Below are 18,795 nucleotides of genomic sequence, written 5' to 3' on the forward strand. Positions count from 1 at the left end.
AGCTTAGAGCTTAAGCAAAGGAGCAGAGAGTGTGGCCTTAGGAAAGGGCACACGATGCACAAAGGTGAATGGGAAGCAGGTGCAGACCCTGAAAAGAGGACCGACTTTGCCTCCATCATGATTTCACCCAAGGCCAGCTGAAAAGGGAGAATATTGTGTCAGCTATTTATTGGTGCATTACAGATTATTCTGACACTTAGAAGCTTAAAGCAACAATAAACATTTATCATCGCATACAGTTTCTGTGGGTCAGAAATCTGAAGATGGTTAGTGAGGTGGTTCTGACTCCTGCTCTCTCAAGAGGGAGTGGGTGAGAGCTGGGGCTGCAGTCTCATCTGAAGGCTTGGCTGGGGCTGGAGGACCTGCTCCAAGTGACTCACTCACATGGCTGTTGGCAAGATGATGCTGGCCAATGGCAGGAGGCCTCAGTTCCTCTCCACATTGATGTCCCCCTAGGGCTGCTTGAGCATCCTCACAACATGGTGGCTGGCTTCCCTCAGAGCAAATGAGCTGAGAGAGGGAGAGAGAGAGAGAAGAAAGAGAAGCCTGCGATGTCTTTATGACCTTGGCTTAGCAGTCTCACTCCATTTCTGCAATATCCTACTGGTTCCACTATTCATTGTGGGAGAGTCCCACACAAAGGTGTGAAAACCAGGTGGTGAGATTATTGGGGACCGTCTTGGACACCGACCTGTGGCTTCTGCAGTCATCCTCTTTATTTTACAAGTGACAAAATGGAAGCATGAAGAGCTTACCCGAACACATCCTGGATTTTTTTGTGAGTCAGGGGTCACGTCTGATTGTTCACTATAACATTCCTGGAAGCTCCTACAACTGTGTCCAGCATTTAGTGGCTATTCAATAAACACTCACTGAATGAGACGTGTGAATGAACTCATGCTTGAGAAAGTAAAGTGGTTCTTGAAACCTAGTCCATTTTATTTACTGTCCCGTTAGATGTCTTTAGGGAACAGGGATCACGGAAGAGGATTTTGCATTGCTAGATTTCTCATATCATTGACTTTTTGTGCACGTATGTGTTATCGTGGCCTATCGTTCGTTGAGTCCTCTGTTTCTTTAAGACCCGAGTCTCCTGGTGTGTTGTTGAAGGGAAGAGGTTTGCAGAAACCCCACAGGGAGGAGCCCTCCCCTTCTTTGGATGAAAAAAGGGTCACTGTACTTGCAATAGAGTTATAACTGGTTACCAGATTTAAGCATAGGGCCTCTCATATGTCAAAACCTCAGAGCAGAGAGATTATATGTATGGGTAGCATATATATAAATGTATGTATAATTTATGCAATATTTCTCCTATTCGCGCTCTCTACTTAAGCTATCCATTAAAGCCCATCACATTAATTTATGGAAAAATTCTGGGGGAATTGTATTAGTTTTTTTCCCATTAAATTAACATTACAGCCTTTAAATAGATGTCCTGGATGCCTATTGTTGCTAACAAAATTATTATGCAAATTGAAATCTGCCCTTTCTGGATTTGGCCACCAGCTTCTCACCCTCCTCCTCTTTCCGTGACCCCGTTAATTTAATTGCCCTTTCCCCTGAGTTCCCAGGCCACCGAAGTGGGACAGGAACCCTGGCCTAAGCCAGAGGCTCCGGGCGGGGCTGTGGGGCCGGGTCTGGGCTCAGCAGAGCAGGTTAGAGTTTTAGACTCTGGTCTCCAAGGCCCTTGTGAAAACACTCTTAACCCAAGAAAGAGAAAAAGGGTGGGCGGTCTTTCCCAGGCCCCTCTGTGGCCAAGATTGTGCTTAGTATTAAAGAGGATGGCGTGTGAGTCAGAGGGGCTGGGTTCGAAACTGGATCCCGCCCCTTAGTGAGTCTGAAATTTTGGGCAAATCTCCTAACCTCTATAAAACCAAAACAACCACACTTCCCTCAAGGGAAGCCGAAGGAGGACGTGAAATAATGGACAGTGCCTGCCTGGAGCAGGTGCCCCTGAAGGGTTGCTATTATCATTTATCATTCACTCGTTCATTCACCCATTCATTCAGGAAGTAGTCTTGGAGCCCACTGGGCTGGGTGCAGGGGCTGTGGCGAGAAGCAGATGACTCAGCTCTCTGATCTCCTGTAACTTGTATGGTGGGGTGGGGGTGGGGAATAAACAAGTAAGTAATATGATTGTGCATAGAGGTAGGTGTTATTGCCATTATTAGCAAGTCAGACGTGTGTTTAAAAAGTGAAAAATGCAGTTCTGCTAATTAATCAATCACGCTGATTTGCCTGCTCCACTTAAACCTCCAGGAAGTAGAACCGGCCGTTTCCCTTGGACTGGATCCCAGAGGCCTGGTTAATCCCTGGGTACTAGTTGGAAGGAGCTTTTTCTTTAACGTGAGCTGCTAGAGGGCTGGAAACAGAAGCTGAGTGACAGGGACTCTGGAGCAAGGAGATCTCTTTGTGAAGTCGGCCATATTCCAGTTTTGGATGGGGTAGGGGTTCCCCCAGCCCTGCTTTGGGTCTTATCTTTCTGAACAAAGCTTGTGAAGTGATCCCCAGCTAATCTCTCTGGATGAACACCAAGACTTCACTACCCTTCAAGAGTATCCAAGGGGGATGTCTTATCTCATCTTTCCCATCTGTTTGATCTCCAGGAGTCTTTCTCCTTTCATGAATGGGCTCTTCCATTTGCATAGACACTAAGTAGATTGAAATGAGGTTTGAAAAAGGAAAATCAAAGCTTCCTTTGTCTTTGGGGTTTGAAAACACACCCCTGAAATAAACAGCAGGGGTGGAAACCAGCCTACTCCGGTCCACAGGTTAGTTCTCCCAGTAAAACTAGTGCTAAGCTAGAGCCTGGAAAGATGGGTCCCTTGACTGGGCGGTTCTAGCTCAGGGTATCTCCTATGGCTAGGGTGGGGGTCACCTAGAAGTTTTCATGCTCATGTCTGGCATCTGAATTGGGAAGACTTGTACAGCTGGGGGCTGGAACAGCTGGGCTCCTTGGGTGTATATTATATATCAATGTGGTCTCTCCAGCATGGTGGCTTTAGGGCAGCTGGATATCTTACATGGTGGCCATGGTGACCCAAAGCAGATGTCCTGAGACAGAGAGAACCAGGTGGAAACCATATCACTTTCTGTGACCTATCCTTGGAAGTCATGCTGTCACTTCTGCCTTCTGTTGGTTGAGGCGGTCAGAGGGGCCAGCCCAGGTTGAAAAGAAGGGAAAAGAGACTCTACCTCTTGATGGCAAATGGCAAGATTCTGGAAGAACACAAGGGACTGAAAATATTGCAGTGGGTAATGTTTACTCCTGAACATTCCTGGTTGAGATTATTAGGATGGTTGTAGACTCAGATGTGCAAGGTAAAACAAGAACATTTCTAGGAGATAACATAGGAGAACGTCTTCATGACTTTAGGATAGGCAAATGTGACATAACAAGACATATGTACTGGACTCTGTGTCTGTTTCCTGACACACAGCTCCTAAATCCCTTGGAATTTCCTGAGTGATAGGAGGTTCTTTTGTTCTAATGAAGTAACTCTTCGTGGTCTCCTGGTTAGCTTCAGGATGGGGGCTGGTCATCAAAAAGATCAAGCCATGATTAGAGGCTTGGAACTTTCAAACCCACTGTACATCCTCTGGGGAGAGGGGAGGGGCTGGAGACTGAGTTTAAAGCCAATCATGCTATATGATGAAGCCTCCATAAAAATCCCTAAACTGTGGGTTCTGGAGAGCTTCTGAGTGGATGAACACATCATATTTCAGGGAGTGGGGCATCCCTACTCCATGGGGATAGAAGCTTCTGTGATTGTGACCCTTCTAGATCTCACCCTATGTACCTCTTCATCTGGTTATTCATCTATATCCTTTATAAGTAAATGTTTCCCTGAATTTTGTGAGCTGTTCCAGCAAATTATCAAATGTGGGGAGTGGGTGTTGTGGGAACTCCTGACTTTTTAGCCAAGTCAGACAGAATTATGGGTACCTGGGGCAACCGTTACTTGTGACAGGTGTCTGACTGGGGATAGTCTTGTAGGACTGAGCCCTTAACCTGTGGAGTTTGATGCTAAATGCGTGTAGTTGGTGTCAGAATTGAATTAAATTATAGGACACCCAGTTTGTGTCCCAAAATTGGAAAATTGGTTGGTTTGGGGGAAAAAAATCCAACACATTTGGTTCAGAAGTGTTGTGAGTATAGAAACAGTTTTCCTTTAACAAATATTTCTGAAACAGGGCACACACACAACGAACCAGAAAAAACAATTGATCAGTTGTTCATTAAAATTAAGAACTTCTGTTCATCAAAAGACTCCATTAAGACAATGAAAATGCAAACCACAGAGTGGGAGAAGATAGTTGGAATAAAGATATCAATGGAGGACTCATATTCAGAGTATTTCAAGAACTCCCGTAAATCAATAAGGAAAAGAAAAACAATCCATTCTTTTTTAAATGAGCAAAACATATGAATATGATTTTCATAAAAGAGGAATCCAAAGGGCCAATAAACCTGTCAAAGAGTCAACATCATTAGTAATTAAGGGAATATGATTCAAACCGCAAAGAATTTTTATATGAGTAAAAGCTTTTAGCTGGACACCTAACATTTTTTAGCTTTACTGTATATAAATTTTACACGTACACATACAAGAATGGCTAAAATTACAAAGAAAGAAATCTGTCAATACCAAGTGTTGGCAATGCTGGGAGCTGCTGGAACACTCATATACTTAAGATAGGAAGGCAGATTAGGACACCCGCTTTGGAAAGTTACTTATTCAGTATTTACAAAAACCGGTTGCAGCACATGTACTCTAGGAATATGCTCAATAGCAATAAGTAAATGTGTGCACCAAAAGACATGGCTAAGAATATTCATAGTGGCATTATTTGTATTAGCCCTGTCTTAGTCCATTCAGGCGGCTATAACAGAATATCATAGACTGAGTGTCTTATAAACAACAGACATTTATTTCTCACAGTTCTGGAGGCTGGGAAGTCCAAGATCAAAGTTTCAGCCAAGTTAGTGTCCAGTGAGGGTCCACTTTCTGGTTCATAGATGGCCATCTTCTCACAGTGTCCTCACATGGTGGAAGGGACAGAGATCTCTCTAGGTCTGTTTTATAAGGACACTAATTCCATTCATGAGGGCTCTACCCTTATGACCTAATTACCTCCCCCAAACCCCACCCCTTAATACCATCACAGTGGGGATTAGGTTTCAACATAAGAATTTTAGAGGGACACAAACATTCAGTCTATAGCAAGCCCCAAACTGGAGACAACCCAAGTATCATCAATAGCAGAACAGATATATAAAGTGTGACATATTCTTACAATGTGATAATTGCAACACTGTGTATAGAATACTGTATAGCAATGAAATTGGACAAACCCACACAATAGCATGGAGGGATCTCTCTCACATATCACTGAGTGAAAGAACGTGCTGTATGATTCAATTTACCTAAAGCTTACAACCAAGCAAAACAAATGATAAGGACAGAAGTAAAATTAGTGGCTATCTTTGGTGGTGGGGGGGTGGGGATAACTGGGAGGAGCACAAGGAACACTTTTGGGGTGTTGGTAATGTTCTACATCTTAACCTGGGTGGTAGTTAGAAAGATATGTTCACTTTGTAAAAATTCATCAGATTGGTGTACTTTTATCATATGTATATTACGTATACTTCAATGAAATAGTTTGCTTTTTTTGTTTAATAGATCTTTATTGGAGTATAATTGCTTCACAATACTGTGTTAGTTTCTGTTGTTGATTCAACAAAGTGAATCAGCCATATGCATACGTATATCCCCATATCCCCTCCCTCCTGAGCCTCCCTCCCATCCTCCCTATCCCACCTCTCTAGGTCATCGCAAAGCACCGAGCTGATCTCCCTGTGCTATGCTGCTGCTTCCCACTAGCTAACTATTTTACATTCGGTAGTGTATATATGTCAGTGCTACTCTCACTTCGCCCCAGCTTCACCCTCCCCCCGCTGTGTCCTCAAGTCCATTCTCTATGTCTACATCGTTATTCCTGCCCTGCCACTAGGTTCATCAGTACCATTTTTTTAAATTCCATATATATATGTTAGTATACAGTATTTGTTTTTCTCTTTCTGACTTACTTCACTCTGTATGACAAACTCTAGGTCCATCCACCTCACTACAAATAACTCAGTTTCATTTCTTTTTTTTTTTTTTTTTTGATTTTTATTTATTTATTTATGGCTGTGTTGGGTCTTCGTTTCTGTGCGAGGGCTTTCTCTAGTTGCGGCAAGTGGGGGCCACTCTTCATCACGGTGCGCAGGCCTCTCACTATCGCGGCCTTTCTTGTTGTGGAGCACAGGCTCCAGACGCGCAGGCTCAGTAATTGTGGCTCACGGGCCCAGTCGCTCCGCAGCATGTGGGATCTTCCCAGACCAGGGCTCGAACCCGTGTCCCCTGCACCGGCAGGCAGACTCTCAACCACTGCGCCACCAGGGAAGCCCTCATTTCTTTTTATGGCTGAGTAATATTCCATTGTATATATGTGCCACATCTTCTTTATCCATTCATCTGTTGATAGACATGTAGGTTGGTTCCATGTCCTGGCTATTGTAAATAGTGCTGCAATGAACATTGGGGTACATGTCTCTTTTTGAATTATGGTTTTCTCAGGGTATATGCCCAGTAGTGGGGTTGCTGTGTCATATGGTAGTTCTATTTTTAGTTTTTTAAGGAACCTCCATACTGTTCTCCATAGTGGCTGTATCAATTTACATTCCCACCAACAGTGCAGGAGGGTTCCCTTTTCACCACACCCTTTCCAGCATTTATTGTTTCTGGATTTTTTGATAATGGCCATTCTGACCAGTGTGAGGTGATACCTCATTGTAGTTTTGATTTGCGTTTCTCGAATAATTAGTGATGTTGAGCATCTTTTCACGTGCTTCTTGGACATCTGTATGTCTTCTTTGGTGAAATATCTATTTAGGTCTCCCACCCATTTTTTAATTGAATTGTTTGTTTTTTTGATATTGAGCTCCATGTGCTGTTTGTATATTTTGGAGATTAATCCTTTGTCCGTTGTTTCATTTGCAAATATTTTCTCCCATTCTGAGGGTTGTCTTTTTGTCTGTTTATGGTTTCCTTTGCTGTGCAAAAGCTTTTTTAAAATAAATAAATTTATTTATTTATTTATTTATTTATCTATGGCTGTGTTGGGTCCTCGTTGCTGCACGCGGGCTTTCTCTAGTTGCGGTGAGTGGGGGCTACTCTTTGTTGCAGTGTGCTGGCTTCTCGTTGTTGTGGCTTCTCTTGTTGCGGAGCACAGGCTCTAGGCATGCGGGCTTCAGTAGTTGTGGCACACGGGCTCAGTAGTTGTAGCACGCGGGCCCAGTTGCTCCATGGAATGTGGGATCTTCCTGGACCAGGGCTTGAACCCATGTCCCCTGCATTAGCAGGCGGATTCTCAACCACTGCATCACCAGGGAAGCTGAAGTGCAAAAGCTTTTAAGTTTAATTAGGTCCTATTTGTTTATTTTTATTTTTATTTCCATTACTCTAGGAGGTAGGTTAAAAAAGATCTTGCTGTGGTTTATGTCAAAGAATGTTTTTCCTATGTTTTCCTCTAAGAGTTTTATAGTGTCTGGTCTTACATTTAGGTCTTTAAACCATTTGGAGTTTATTTTTGTGTATGGTGTTAGGTAGTGTTCTAATTTCATTCTTTTACATGTAGCTGTCCAGTTTTCCCAGCACCACTTATTGAAGAGGCTGTCTTTTCTCCATTGTATGTTCTTGCCTCCTTTGTTGTAAATTAGGCGACCATAGGTGCGTGGGTTTATCTCTGGGTTTTCTATCCTGTACCGTTGATCTATATTTCTGTTTTTGTACCAGTACCATACTGTCTTGATTACTGTAGCTTTTTTTTTTAAATTAATTAATTTATTTTTGGCTGCGTTGGGTCTTCGTTGCTGCGCGCAGGCTTTCTCTAGTTGCAGCGAGCGGGGGCTACTCTTCATTGCGGTGCGCAGGCTTTTTATTGCAGTGGCTTCTCTTGTTGCAGAGCATGGGCTCTAGGCACGCGTGCTTCAGTAGTTGTGGCACGAGGGCTCAGTAGTTGTGGATTGCAGGCTCTAGAGCGCAGGCTCAGTAGTTGTGGCACACAGGCTTAATTGTTCCACGACATATGGGATCTTCCGAGACCAGGGTTCAAACCCGTGTCCCCTGCATTGGCAGGCAGATTCTTAACCACTGCACCACCATGAAAGCCCCTTGATTACTGTAGCTTTGTAGTATAGTTTGAAGTCATGGAAGCTGATTCCTCCAGCTCCATTTTTCTTTCTCAACATTGCTTTGGCTATTCAGGGTCTTTTGTGTTTATATGAATTGTAAAATTTTTTGTTCTAATTCTGTGAAAAATGCCACTGGTAGTTTGATAGGGATTGTATTGAATCTGTAGATTGCTTTGGGTAGTTTAGTCATTTTCACAATATTGATTCTTCCAATCCAAGAACATGGTATATTTCTCCATCTGTTTATGTCATCTTTGATTTCTTTCATCACTGTTTTATAGTTTTCTGAGTACAAGTCTTTTGCCTCCTTAGGTAGGTTTATTCCTATTTATTCTTTTTGTTGCAACGGTAAATGGGATTGTTTCCTTATTTTCTCTTTCTGATTTTTCATTGTTAGTGTATAGGAATGCCAGAGATTTCTGTGCATTACTTTTGTATCCTGCAACATTACCAAATTGATTGATTAGTTCTAGTAGTTTTCTGGTGGCATCTTTAGGATTTTCTGTGTATAGTATCATGTCATCTGCAAACAGTGACAGTTTTACTTCTTCTTTTCCAATTTGTATTCCTTTTATTTCTTTTTCTTCTCTGATTGCCGTGGCTAGGACTTCCAGAACTATGTTGAATAAGAGTGGCGAGAGTGGGCATCCTTGTCTTGTTCCTGATTTTAGAGCAAATGGTTTCAGTTTTTCACCATTGAGTATGATGTTTGCTGTGGGTTTGTCATATATGGCCTTTATTATGTTGAGGTAGGTTCCCTCTATGCCCATTTTCTGGAGAGTTTTTATCATAAATGGGTGTTGAATTTTGTCAGAAGCTTTTTCTGCATCTATTGAGATGGTCATATGGTTTTTATTCCTTAATTTGTTAATATGGTGTATCACACTGGTTGATTTGCGTATACTGAAGAATCCTTGCATCCCTGGGATAAATCCTACTTGATCATGGTGCATGATCCTTTTAATATGTTGTTGGATTCTGTTTGCTAGTATTTTGTTCAGGATTTTTGCATCTATGTTCATCAGTGATACTGGTCTATAATTTTCTTTTTTTGTGATATCTTTTTCTGGTTTTGATATCAGGGTGATGGTGGCTTTCTAGAATGAATTTGGGAGTGTTCCTCCCTCTGCAGTTTTTTGGAAGAGTTTGAGAAGGATCAGTGTTAGCTCTTCTCTAAATGTTTGATAGAATTCGCCTGTGAAGCCATCTGGTCCTGGACTTTTGTTTGTTGGAAGATTTTTAATTACAGTTTCAATTTCATTATTTGTGATAGGTCTGTTTATATTTTCTAATTCTTCCTGATTCAGTCTTGGAAATTGTACCCTTCCAAGAATTTGTCTGTTTCTTCGTGGTTGTCCATTTTATTGGCATATAGTTGTTTGTAGTAGTCTCTTATAATCCTTTGTATTTCTGCAGCGTCAGTTGTGATTTCTCCTTTTTCATTTCTAATTTTATCAATTTGTGTCCTCTCCCTTTCTTTCTTGATGAGTCTGGTTAAGGGTTTATCAATTTTTTTTATCTTCTCAAAGAACCAGCTTTTAGTTTTATTGATCTTTGCTATTGTTTTCTTCATTTCTATTTCATTTATTTCTGCTCTGATCTTTATGATTTCTTTCCCTCTGCTGACTTTGGGTTTTCTTTGTTCTTCTTTCTCTAGTTGGTTTAGGTGTAGGGTTAAATTATTTATTTGAGATTTTTCTTGTTTCTTGAGATGAGATTGAATTGCCATAAGCTTTCCTCTTAGAACTGCTTTTGCTGCGTCCCATAGGTTTTGGGCCATTGTGTTTTTGTTGTCATTTGTCTCTATGTATTTTTTTATTTCTTCTTTGATTTCTTCAGTGATCTGTTGGTTATTTAGTAGTGCACTGTTTAGCCTCCATGTATTTGTGGTTTTTACAGTTTTTTTCCTATAATTGGTTTCCAATCTCATAGCGTTTTGGTCAGAAAAAATGCTTGATATCATTTCAATTTTCTTAAATTTTCCAAGGCTTGATTTGTGACCCAAGCAAGATGTGATCTATCCTGGAGGATGTTCCATGTGCACTTGAGAAGAAAGTGTATTCTGCCACTTTTGGGTGGAATGTTCTATAAATATCATTTAAATCTATCTGGTCTATTGTGTCATTTAAAGCTTGTGTTTCTTTATTTATTTTCTGTTTGGATGATCTGTCCATTGGTGTAAGTGGAGTGTTAAAGTCCCCTACTATTATTGTGTTACTGTCGATTTCCCTTTTCATGGTTGTTAGCATTTGCCTTATGTATTGAGGTGCTCCAATGTTGGGTGCATAAAGATTCATAATTGTTATATCTTCTTCTTGGATTGATTCCTTGACTGTTATGTAGTGTCCTTCTTTATCTCTTGTAACAGTCTTTATTTTAAAGTCTATTTTATCTGATACGGGTATTGCTACTCCAGCTTTCTTTTGATTTCCATTTGCATGGAATATCTTTTTCCATTCCTTCACTTTCAGTCTGTATGTGTCCCTAGGTCTGAAGTGGGTTTCTTGTAGACAGCATATATATGGGTCTTGTTTTTGTAGCCATTCAGCCAGTCTGTGTCTTTTGGTTGGGGCATTTAGTCCATTTATGTTCAAGGTTATTATCAATATGTATGTTCCTATTACCATTTTCTTAATTGTTTGGGGTTTGTTTTTGTGGGTATTTTTCTTCTCTTGTGCTTCCCGCCTAGAGAAGTTTCTTTAGCATTTGTTGTAAAGCTGATTTAGTGGTGCTGAATTCTCTTAGCTTTTGCTTGTCTCAAAAGCTTTTGATTTCTCTGTCAAATCTGAATGAGATCCTTGCTGGGTAGAGTAGTCTTGGTTGTAGGTTTTTCTCTTTCATCACTTTAAGTATATCTTGAAGTATACTTCAATGAAATAGTTTGCCTTTAAAAAATAATTATGTCCATGTTCTGTAGCAGAGGTCAGCAAACTGTAGCCCCTGGGTCAAATCCACCCATTACCTGTTTTATAAATAAAGGTTTTTTTAAAAATATTTATTTATTTATTTATTGTGGTTGCACTGGGTCTTAGTTGCGGCATGTGGGATCTTTAGTTGCGGCGTGCAAACTTCTTAATTGTGGCATGCGGACTCTTAGTTGTGGCATGCAGACTCTTAGCTGTGGCATGCGTGTGGGATCTAGTTCCATGACCAGAGATCGAACCAAAGCCCCCTGCATTGGGAGCGTGGAGTCTTACCCACTGGACCACCAGGGAAGTCCCTATAAACAAAGTTTTATTGAGACACAGCCATGCCCATTTCATTTGCATACTGTCTATGGCTGTTGATGTGCTACAATGACAGAGTTCAGTAGTTGTGACAGAGACCAAATGGGCCACAAACCCTAACATATGTACTATTTCTTTTACAGAAAAAAATTTGCTGACTCCTTTTCTATAGCCTATCACTTTGGGGTCTCATTCAATCCTTCTGCTTATATTAGAGAAGAGTCAGGACTGTTTTTCAAGGAAAATGTCAGCCCTATTAAAAGGCTCTCCTTCAGTCTACTCCCTTGCATAGTTGGGGTGCCTTCTATTAGCTGTATATCTCCTTGGGTTTAGTGCTTTAAGACCCCATACCAGAAGGCCAGCCCCACTCTGCCTTCCAGTGATTGTCAAAGTAATTTGATTTGCTTTGAATTTCCTGTCCTAATTCTGTTTTTAAAAATTCTGGTCATTTGAATTACAAAAGTAATACATATCTTTTGTAACATTTCAAATAATAAAGTATCTAAAATAAAATTAATAGTCTCACCATTCCTCTCCAGTCCAGCTCCCTGATGCAATCAGTGTTAGCTATTAAGTATAAATGTTTCCCTACTGTTTTCTTTATTTGTAAAAACATATAGAAACCCACTTACTGGGTGTGACTTATTTTGGTCTTTTTTTTTTTTTTTTAATAAAAATAGGATCACATTTGCTTTTATTCTATTTAACAAGGTGTTGCAGGCATATCTCCCAGTCAATGTGTACAATTTTATTTTATAATTTTTGATATCTGTACTGTGTTCCTTAATATAAATACATCCTGATTTTTTTCAACCATTTTCCTATTAATGTGCATTCAGATTGCTTCCAGGTATTTTTTTTTTTTTTTAACTATTACAAATGATGCTGTGATATTCTTCTTCATATATTTATGTCTTTATACACCGGCATTTTCATTTCTGGTGGATATATTCCCAGAAGTGGGAGTGCCGGGTACAGTTTAAATTTTCAAAAATACCAACAGTTGATTTTCCACCACTTTATAATAATTTACAGTCCTCCCCCAATGGTGTTTGAGAGAACTAGATTCCTTACACCCTCGCCAGCTCTGGATGTTACACATATTTTCCATTTTTGCCAATCTGATGGGTAAAAAATAGTATCTTATTGTTCTCATTTGCATTTCCCTGACAAGTGAGCCTGAGCATCTTTTCATATGTTTATTGAATATTTGCATTTCTGCTTCTGTCAATTTCTGTAGCCTTGGCCCATGTTTCTACTGGGTTATTGGTCTTTTCCTTATTAATTTGCAGGATCATTTTATAACCTAAGCATATTAGCTCTTTATTAATTATACGGCTGCAAATATTTTCTTTGTTTATCATATGTTTTGCCATGGCTCTGCTTTTGATTAAAAAAAAATTAAATTTCTGCCCACTAGGTTCTTGCTAAGAATATAACTAAAACTGTTAACTTTTCAATTCTTATCAGAATCTCAGCTCTGAGAAATAATATATGTGGAGCTTTATTTAAGCAGTGGTTCTCAAACATTTTCTAATTTAAGTAACCGAACCCCCCTCCCCCCACTTTTTTTTCCAAATACGTCCTTGGGTTGAAAAAAGAGAAACTGATGTGGTTGAATTGGGTCTGGAGGCTCAGATCTCTGCCTGAGAGGGGCCTCTTCCCCTCTCTTCCAGCAGCCCCTGAGACACTGGGGGAACCTCTGGTTCTCCATGGAACCTAGTTTGAGAATCAATCTTAAAGGCTCTGCAGTCCCTCCATTCATTTCATTAGTTTTCTACGGTGTGTTCCGTAGAATATTAAGTAGGATATTAACAAGTGCTTTGTGAAGAAAGGACTCTGAGATTGTTCCATGGCCTGCCAAAATCAGGCATGCTTTCCCTTTTCGAACTAGCTCACACTTGGATTCTTTTGAGATGGAAATGCTAGTGTACCAAGAGACAGAAACTGGACAAAGGGTAACACACACCCTTAATTTCTTTTCATAGGCGATGCCAAAACAAACAGACAGTTATTGCCCTTGCTGCTCCCCGCCATCAGCCAAAGGTGCGACTCTTGTTTTCTGACTGGTCTGAGTAAGTACTGCTCATTTAGCACTCAGTTATGGGTAGCCAAGGACATGGCTATGGTTATGGGTAACTGAGGAGTCTTATCTGACATCTACAGAGGTGACCAGCAAGGAAAAGGGGTATGCTGACCCCTTTTTAGTTTCTCAGGGGCAGAAATTGTGGGCTCTTAGTGACAGTCCATCACACCTTTCTTCTGCCTTATTTGGAATTTGAGTGACCAATTTCTTTTCCAAAAATCTTTTATTTATTTGAAGTCATGCCTAGAAAAAAAGAGCAAAGAGGAGTTTAAATAAAGGTGCTTTAAGGAAGAGATTTGAACATACTACTTTGTTTCCTTCCTAGGTCCTTTTAAGAAGGGACAAAGGAAAGACATACTGGCATACCTTGCTTAAGAATGGCAGTCTGTTCATCTTACCTGTTCTTGTGAGAAAGAAAAACTCTTTACAAGTAGGATCAATGGACCTAGGTCCCGTTTGGAGACTGTCCCTAGGTTCTTGCACAACAGTGGGCAAAGGAGCTTGGGAAGTGCTGGATTTCTTTACTGCAGGACTTCTCAAAGCCTTTAAAATGCTAGTGTTCACTGTGAGGTCCCAAGAGGAAGCCATGGGGGGTTTCCCACCTTTCCTTGACTGCAGAACCCTTTGTGGGCAGAGCTTCTCCAGGACTGGTATTCCATCATATGTCCTTTAGGAAAAGCTGGACTAGATAGCCTTACATTTTTCCATGGGTAAAACCAGAGTCTCAGAGGATTGCAGCCTTTTATTCCTTTGTTTTGGCCACTTATAGGTTGGCTTGTATTGAACTTCCCTTAACCTGCACTGAGCATAAACTTGCTATCATTTTTAATGCCAGGTGGTTGCAATTTTACTAGTAGAAGGTGTGCTTTCCTAAGCAATCAGTTTGCTTATATCCAACACCATCAGTTTTGTTTCCCTCTTTGCCCATACTGCCAGGATGCTCAAACCAGATTTCTGGGTCACTGCCAATAATGGTATAGAAATCTGTGGTATATATTTTGGGTACTGATCTTATCCTTTATTTCAACACATTTTCCTACCTTTTCACTGAGTCCCCATTTCCTTGTTTAAAATTTTTTATTATGTTGTATTGATGTATGTAAATAGGCTACCTTCTAATCCTATTTCTGAAATGTAGTGGAGCATAATAATAAGATAAGCACATACCTACATATGTAATCCCACTAGTGTATATTACATGCTTACCATATGCAAGGTACCCATTAGGGCCCTGGGGAAATAGAGATGAACACGCTGTGATTGTCGTCCCCGGTGGACGTACAGTGCTGTTGTAGGTGAAACAGACTAAGTAAATTACCACCATCAACAGGCATAAATAATCACTACAGTATTGTGTGTTAAATTGTAAAAGAAGTAGGTGTAAAGTGCTCTGGACGTTCCAGAGAGACTGAGTAGAGAGAGAGAGACAGGCAGAGCTGCCCCAGGACCCTGGCTACTGCTCCTGGCTGTCTAGGCCTTTCCAGCATCAACCTCCAGGTACAGGTAGGTGAGAAAGTCTTTGGATGATTCCAGCTGCAGTCTCAAGCCACCCCAGCTAACAGAGTGGAGGGTACCTCTGAGCCCTGCCCAAATGACAGATGTGTGAGCAAAGTAAACTATTGTGGGTTTTTTTTGGCTGCATTGGGTCTTCATTGCTGCACGTGGGCTTTCTCTAGTTGCGGCCAGCAGGGGCTACTCTTCGTTGCGGTGAGTGGGCTTCTCATGCGGTGGCTTCTTTTGTTGCAGAGCACAGACTCTAGGCACGTGGGATTCAGTAGTTGCGGGGCATGGGCTCAGTAGTTGTGGCTTGCGGGCTCTAGAGCGCAGGCTCAGTAGTTGTGGCCCACGGGCTTAGTTGCTCCGCAGCATGTGGGATCTTCCCAGACCAGGGCTCGAAGCCGTGTCCCCTGCACTGGCAGGCGGATTCTTAACCACTGCGCCTCCAGGGAAGTCCCAAAATAAACTATTGTTGTTTCGAACTAAAAAGAAAGTGCTGTGGGAACCCAGAGAAGGAGCAAATAACTTTGTGGGGAAGAAGGAGAGGAAGGTTGGGATTGTTTGGCTGAGACTGTGGGTGAGGTTCAGGGTGCTTGCTCACAGCTGGACAGGATCTGCAAATTCGTGTGTCTGAGTCTGTGCATTTTTTGAGAAGAGGCTCCACTGCTCTCATCAGATTCTCAGAAGAGTTCATGACCCACAAAAGGTTAAGATCCATTGCCTTAAAAGGGTGAGGAGACAATCGCCAGGACAACAAAGAATGGAAAAAATGTGCGAAGCCCTGGAAGCCCTGGGGTCTGTTTTGGCGAATATGTAGGGTAGGAGTGACTGAAGATTCACATTCACTCCATCGTTCTTTCGTTTGACAAATAATTTCCTGAACACCTACCATGGATCGGGCATTGTGCTTGGCTCAGAAATACAACAGTGAACATGATCTTTTGTCCCTCTACAGACCTCACAGGCTCCAGAAACCTCCCCAGAAGGCTATCCTAATCCCCATATCTTTTTCCCAATGACCTGGGAGGCGAGCTTAGTCACCGGGAACGTACCATGATTTCTTTCTTGGGAAAGAAAAAGCCCCAACAAGGAATGAAAAGACTTCTTTCTAAGTTGAACCAGACAATGGATGCAGTTAATAAAGAAAGCTGGAGAAAAAAAAAACGTAGCCACGTGATTCGATGTGCTTTTACTTGACTATGATTTCAATTTGAATCTTGATTGTATACAAACAGCATCTCTCAACACTCTGAAAACCCAGCACCTGTGAAGACTTGTTTTCCTCTTTATCTTTCTCTCTCCCCTCTCTCTTACCTCCCTGCTCCCCCCTGCCCATGCTTTCAAAATTGTTTTCAAGGCATCAGGAGAACTTTATGCTGCAGTCGTGAACTTGATTCTTGGTTTTATCACTGACTCACCGTTCCACATACTGTACCTCTGATTTTCCGTCTCCGAGATGGGTATAATTATACAAGAGAATAATGTCTGTGGAAATTTTAAGAACCTCAGGTGATGAGTTTTGTAGAACTTTCACAAATACACACACACACACACACACACACACACACACAGAGTATCTGATTAACCTGTAGGCAGAGTGGGGGTGGCAGAATTTCCTCAGAACAATCTCAGCAGACAACATCTGGTTCCCTTACCTGTTGATGCATTTGTCTATATGTTTGGTTGAATTATGTCGCTGGATAAACCAGCCTGCAGCCACCTCATACTCACTCTTGAAACACAAAACATTCTCTTTCAGGTACAGAGCTTCCAGCTCTGGCTGGTTATGAGTAGGGGAAGGGGAATGGACACGTTCTGTTCCTTGCTCTGTTCCCAGGACACAGGTTCAAGCTTGCCTCCCCCACCCCCATCCCATGAGTTTTATTCTCTGGAAGTCTTCCCTGAACCTTGGCAGACTCAGAGAATCTGTTACCAATGAGCCCTAAACTGGTGTTTCTCGCCTCATGTGAAGTTCATATTGTCTATATGTTGCCCATAAAGTGCAGTTGTCGCTGGGAAAGTCTTTCTGTGTTGCAGGGGAAGGTAGGGATTTCAGGGGAAGGACAGCTATGCAGTCTAGTGTGGAAACAGCAAAAAGAAACGCCAAGGCTCTGAGTTTAAAAGTCAACCGTTCTTAAAGATGTTCTCTAGTGGACATTGGGTACTGTGTCTATCGTTTTTGCTTGCCTATCAGCCATTCTCCTTTCTTCTGGAAAGAGCAACCCAGCTTTGTTTTGGTGATCCATCCTCCCCCATTGGATGTCGTCTTTTTGTTTGTTTGTTTGTTTAAATACAATCAATTGTACAGATTATTTATTTATTTATGGCTGCGTTGGGTCTTCGTTGCTGCATGCGGGCTTTCTCTAGTTGCAGTGAGCGGGGGCTATTCTTTGTTGTGATGTGTGGGCTTCTCATTGCGGTGGCTTCTCCTGTTGTGGAGCACGGGCTCTAGGTGCGCGGGCTTCAGTAGTTGTGGCACATGGACTCAGTAGTTGTGGCTTGCGGGCTCTAGAGTGCAGGATCAGTAGTTGTGGTGCACGGGCTTAGTTGCTCAGCAGCATGTGGGATCTTCCCGGACCAGGGCTCGAGCCTGTGTCCCCTGCACTGGCAGGCTGATTCTTAACCACTGCGCCACCAGAGAAGCCCTGGATGTTGTCTTGGTAGTGTCATTAATCAGAGTGCCTTACTCTCCTCTGGCCAAGATATAAGCCCATGACTGTGGCTTGTCCAGATATATTCTCCCAGAAATTTGAGTCTTGAAGGACTCCACGGGGTTGGAGATCATTCATCCAGGTGTCTGTGCCCAGAAGAGACTGTCTCTTAGTTCCCCTGGGTCTCTAGAGCTGCTCTGGTCTTCTAAGGACTGTTCTTTGTCTGTTACATCTATTCTGTGAATCTCCCTAGGCCCTTCTAATGCATACTTTTTTTTCTCTCGTTAGTTAGAGTAACCTTCTGCCTCTGGCCATAATGAAGTAACTGGCACCAGACTTGTTTTCCAGCTGTACACAACTAGAAAACTGAACAAAATATATGAAACAACTGGTTTCAGACATTGGGCAACAGGCTGTGCAGAACTGTGAGCCTGAAAGAAAGGACGCAAATGAGTGGGCCCGTGATCACCTTTCTGCCTGGAAGCACTTTTTATATTGCAGCGCAGGAAGGATGATTCTAAGCAGAGCACAGTGGCCTCTTTGAGTTGAGGAGACATAGGTGATCATATGCAGAGGCTGATGAGGCTGGAATTTGTGAGGCAGAGTTCCAGAGAAGAAGGTACTACATAGATGAACAGTGCCAGAAATCTGTATAAGGAGCCCGTTGAGTCATTGGCTGAATACTAAGTTGCTCAGGCTTTGGATAAAATGCCACAAAGATGGCAAAGAACAACTACTGTGGAAGTATACGAGCTCTTATGGGATTGGGGGACATTCAAATTTCAGCAAGCCAGGATGGGAATAACCTATTGAACATCCAGTGCATTCATTAGAGACCACAGTGAGGTCAGACCTTAGTAGTAGGGCTAAACTAGCCTTAGAAGAAAGGCTCCTCTAGATCCACCCCAACAAAGCTTTTCAAAAAGCCTCAAAAAATCAAGCTGACCAGTAAATAACTTAACTTCCCTCCAAAATCAACAGCAAAATCTAGACATTCAATTCATAACATTAATAATATCTAGCATCTAATAAAAAATTACTAGACATCTAAGGAAGAAGCATAGAAATGTGAACCATTACCAAGAGAAATATCAG

The 18,795-nt window shown here is 41.8% G+C and overlaps 1 protein-coding gene across 19 annotated transcripts in view; it reads left to right on the forward strand.

Moving 5' to 3' along the window:
- The window catches only part of SPRING1 (SREBF pathway regulator in golgi 1), a 259,028-nt gene that overhangs the window by 113,245 nt on the left and 126,988 nt on the right, over window positions 1-18,795 (forward strand). For 10 of the 19 annotated variants that reach the window (XM_059893967.1, XM_059893966.1, XM_059893969.1 and 7 more), the window contains one exon: window positions 13,455-13,512. The exons of 1 other annotated variant lie outside the window; for it this stretch is intronic. In XM_059893967.1, the coding sequence (XP_059749950.1) occupies window positions 13,455-13,512 (58 nt within the window). Of the gene's footprint in view, window positions 1-13,454; window positions 13,542-13,877; window positions 13,963-16,004; window positions 16,136-18,795 lie in introns of those variants that run through there. 8 more of the 19 variants (XM_059893976.1, XM_059893977.1, XM_059893987.1 and 5 more) reach the window with 5 other exon arrangements.

Source organism: Balaenoptera ricei, chromosome 14, assembly GCF_028023285.1.
Source record: "Balaenoptera ricei isolate mBalRic1 chromosome 14, mBalRic1.hap2, whole genome shotgun sequence".
Taxonomy (NCBI): domain Eukaryota; kingdom Metazoa; phylum Chordata; class Mammalia; order Artiodactyla; family Balaenopteridae; genus Balaenoptera; species Balaenoptera ricei.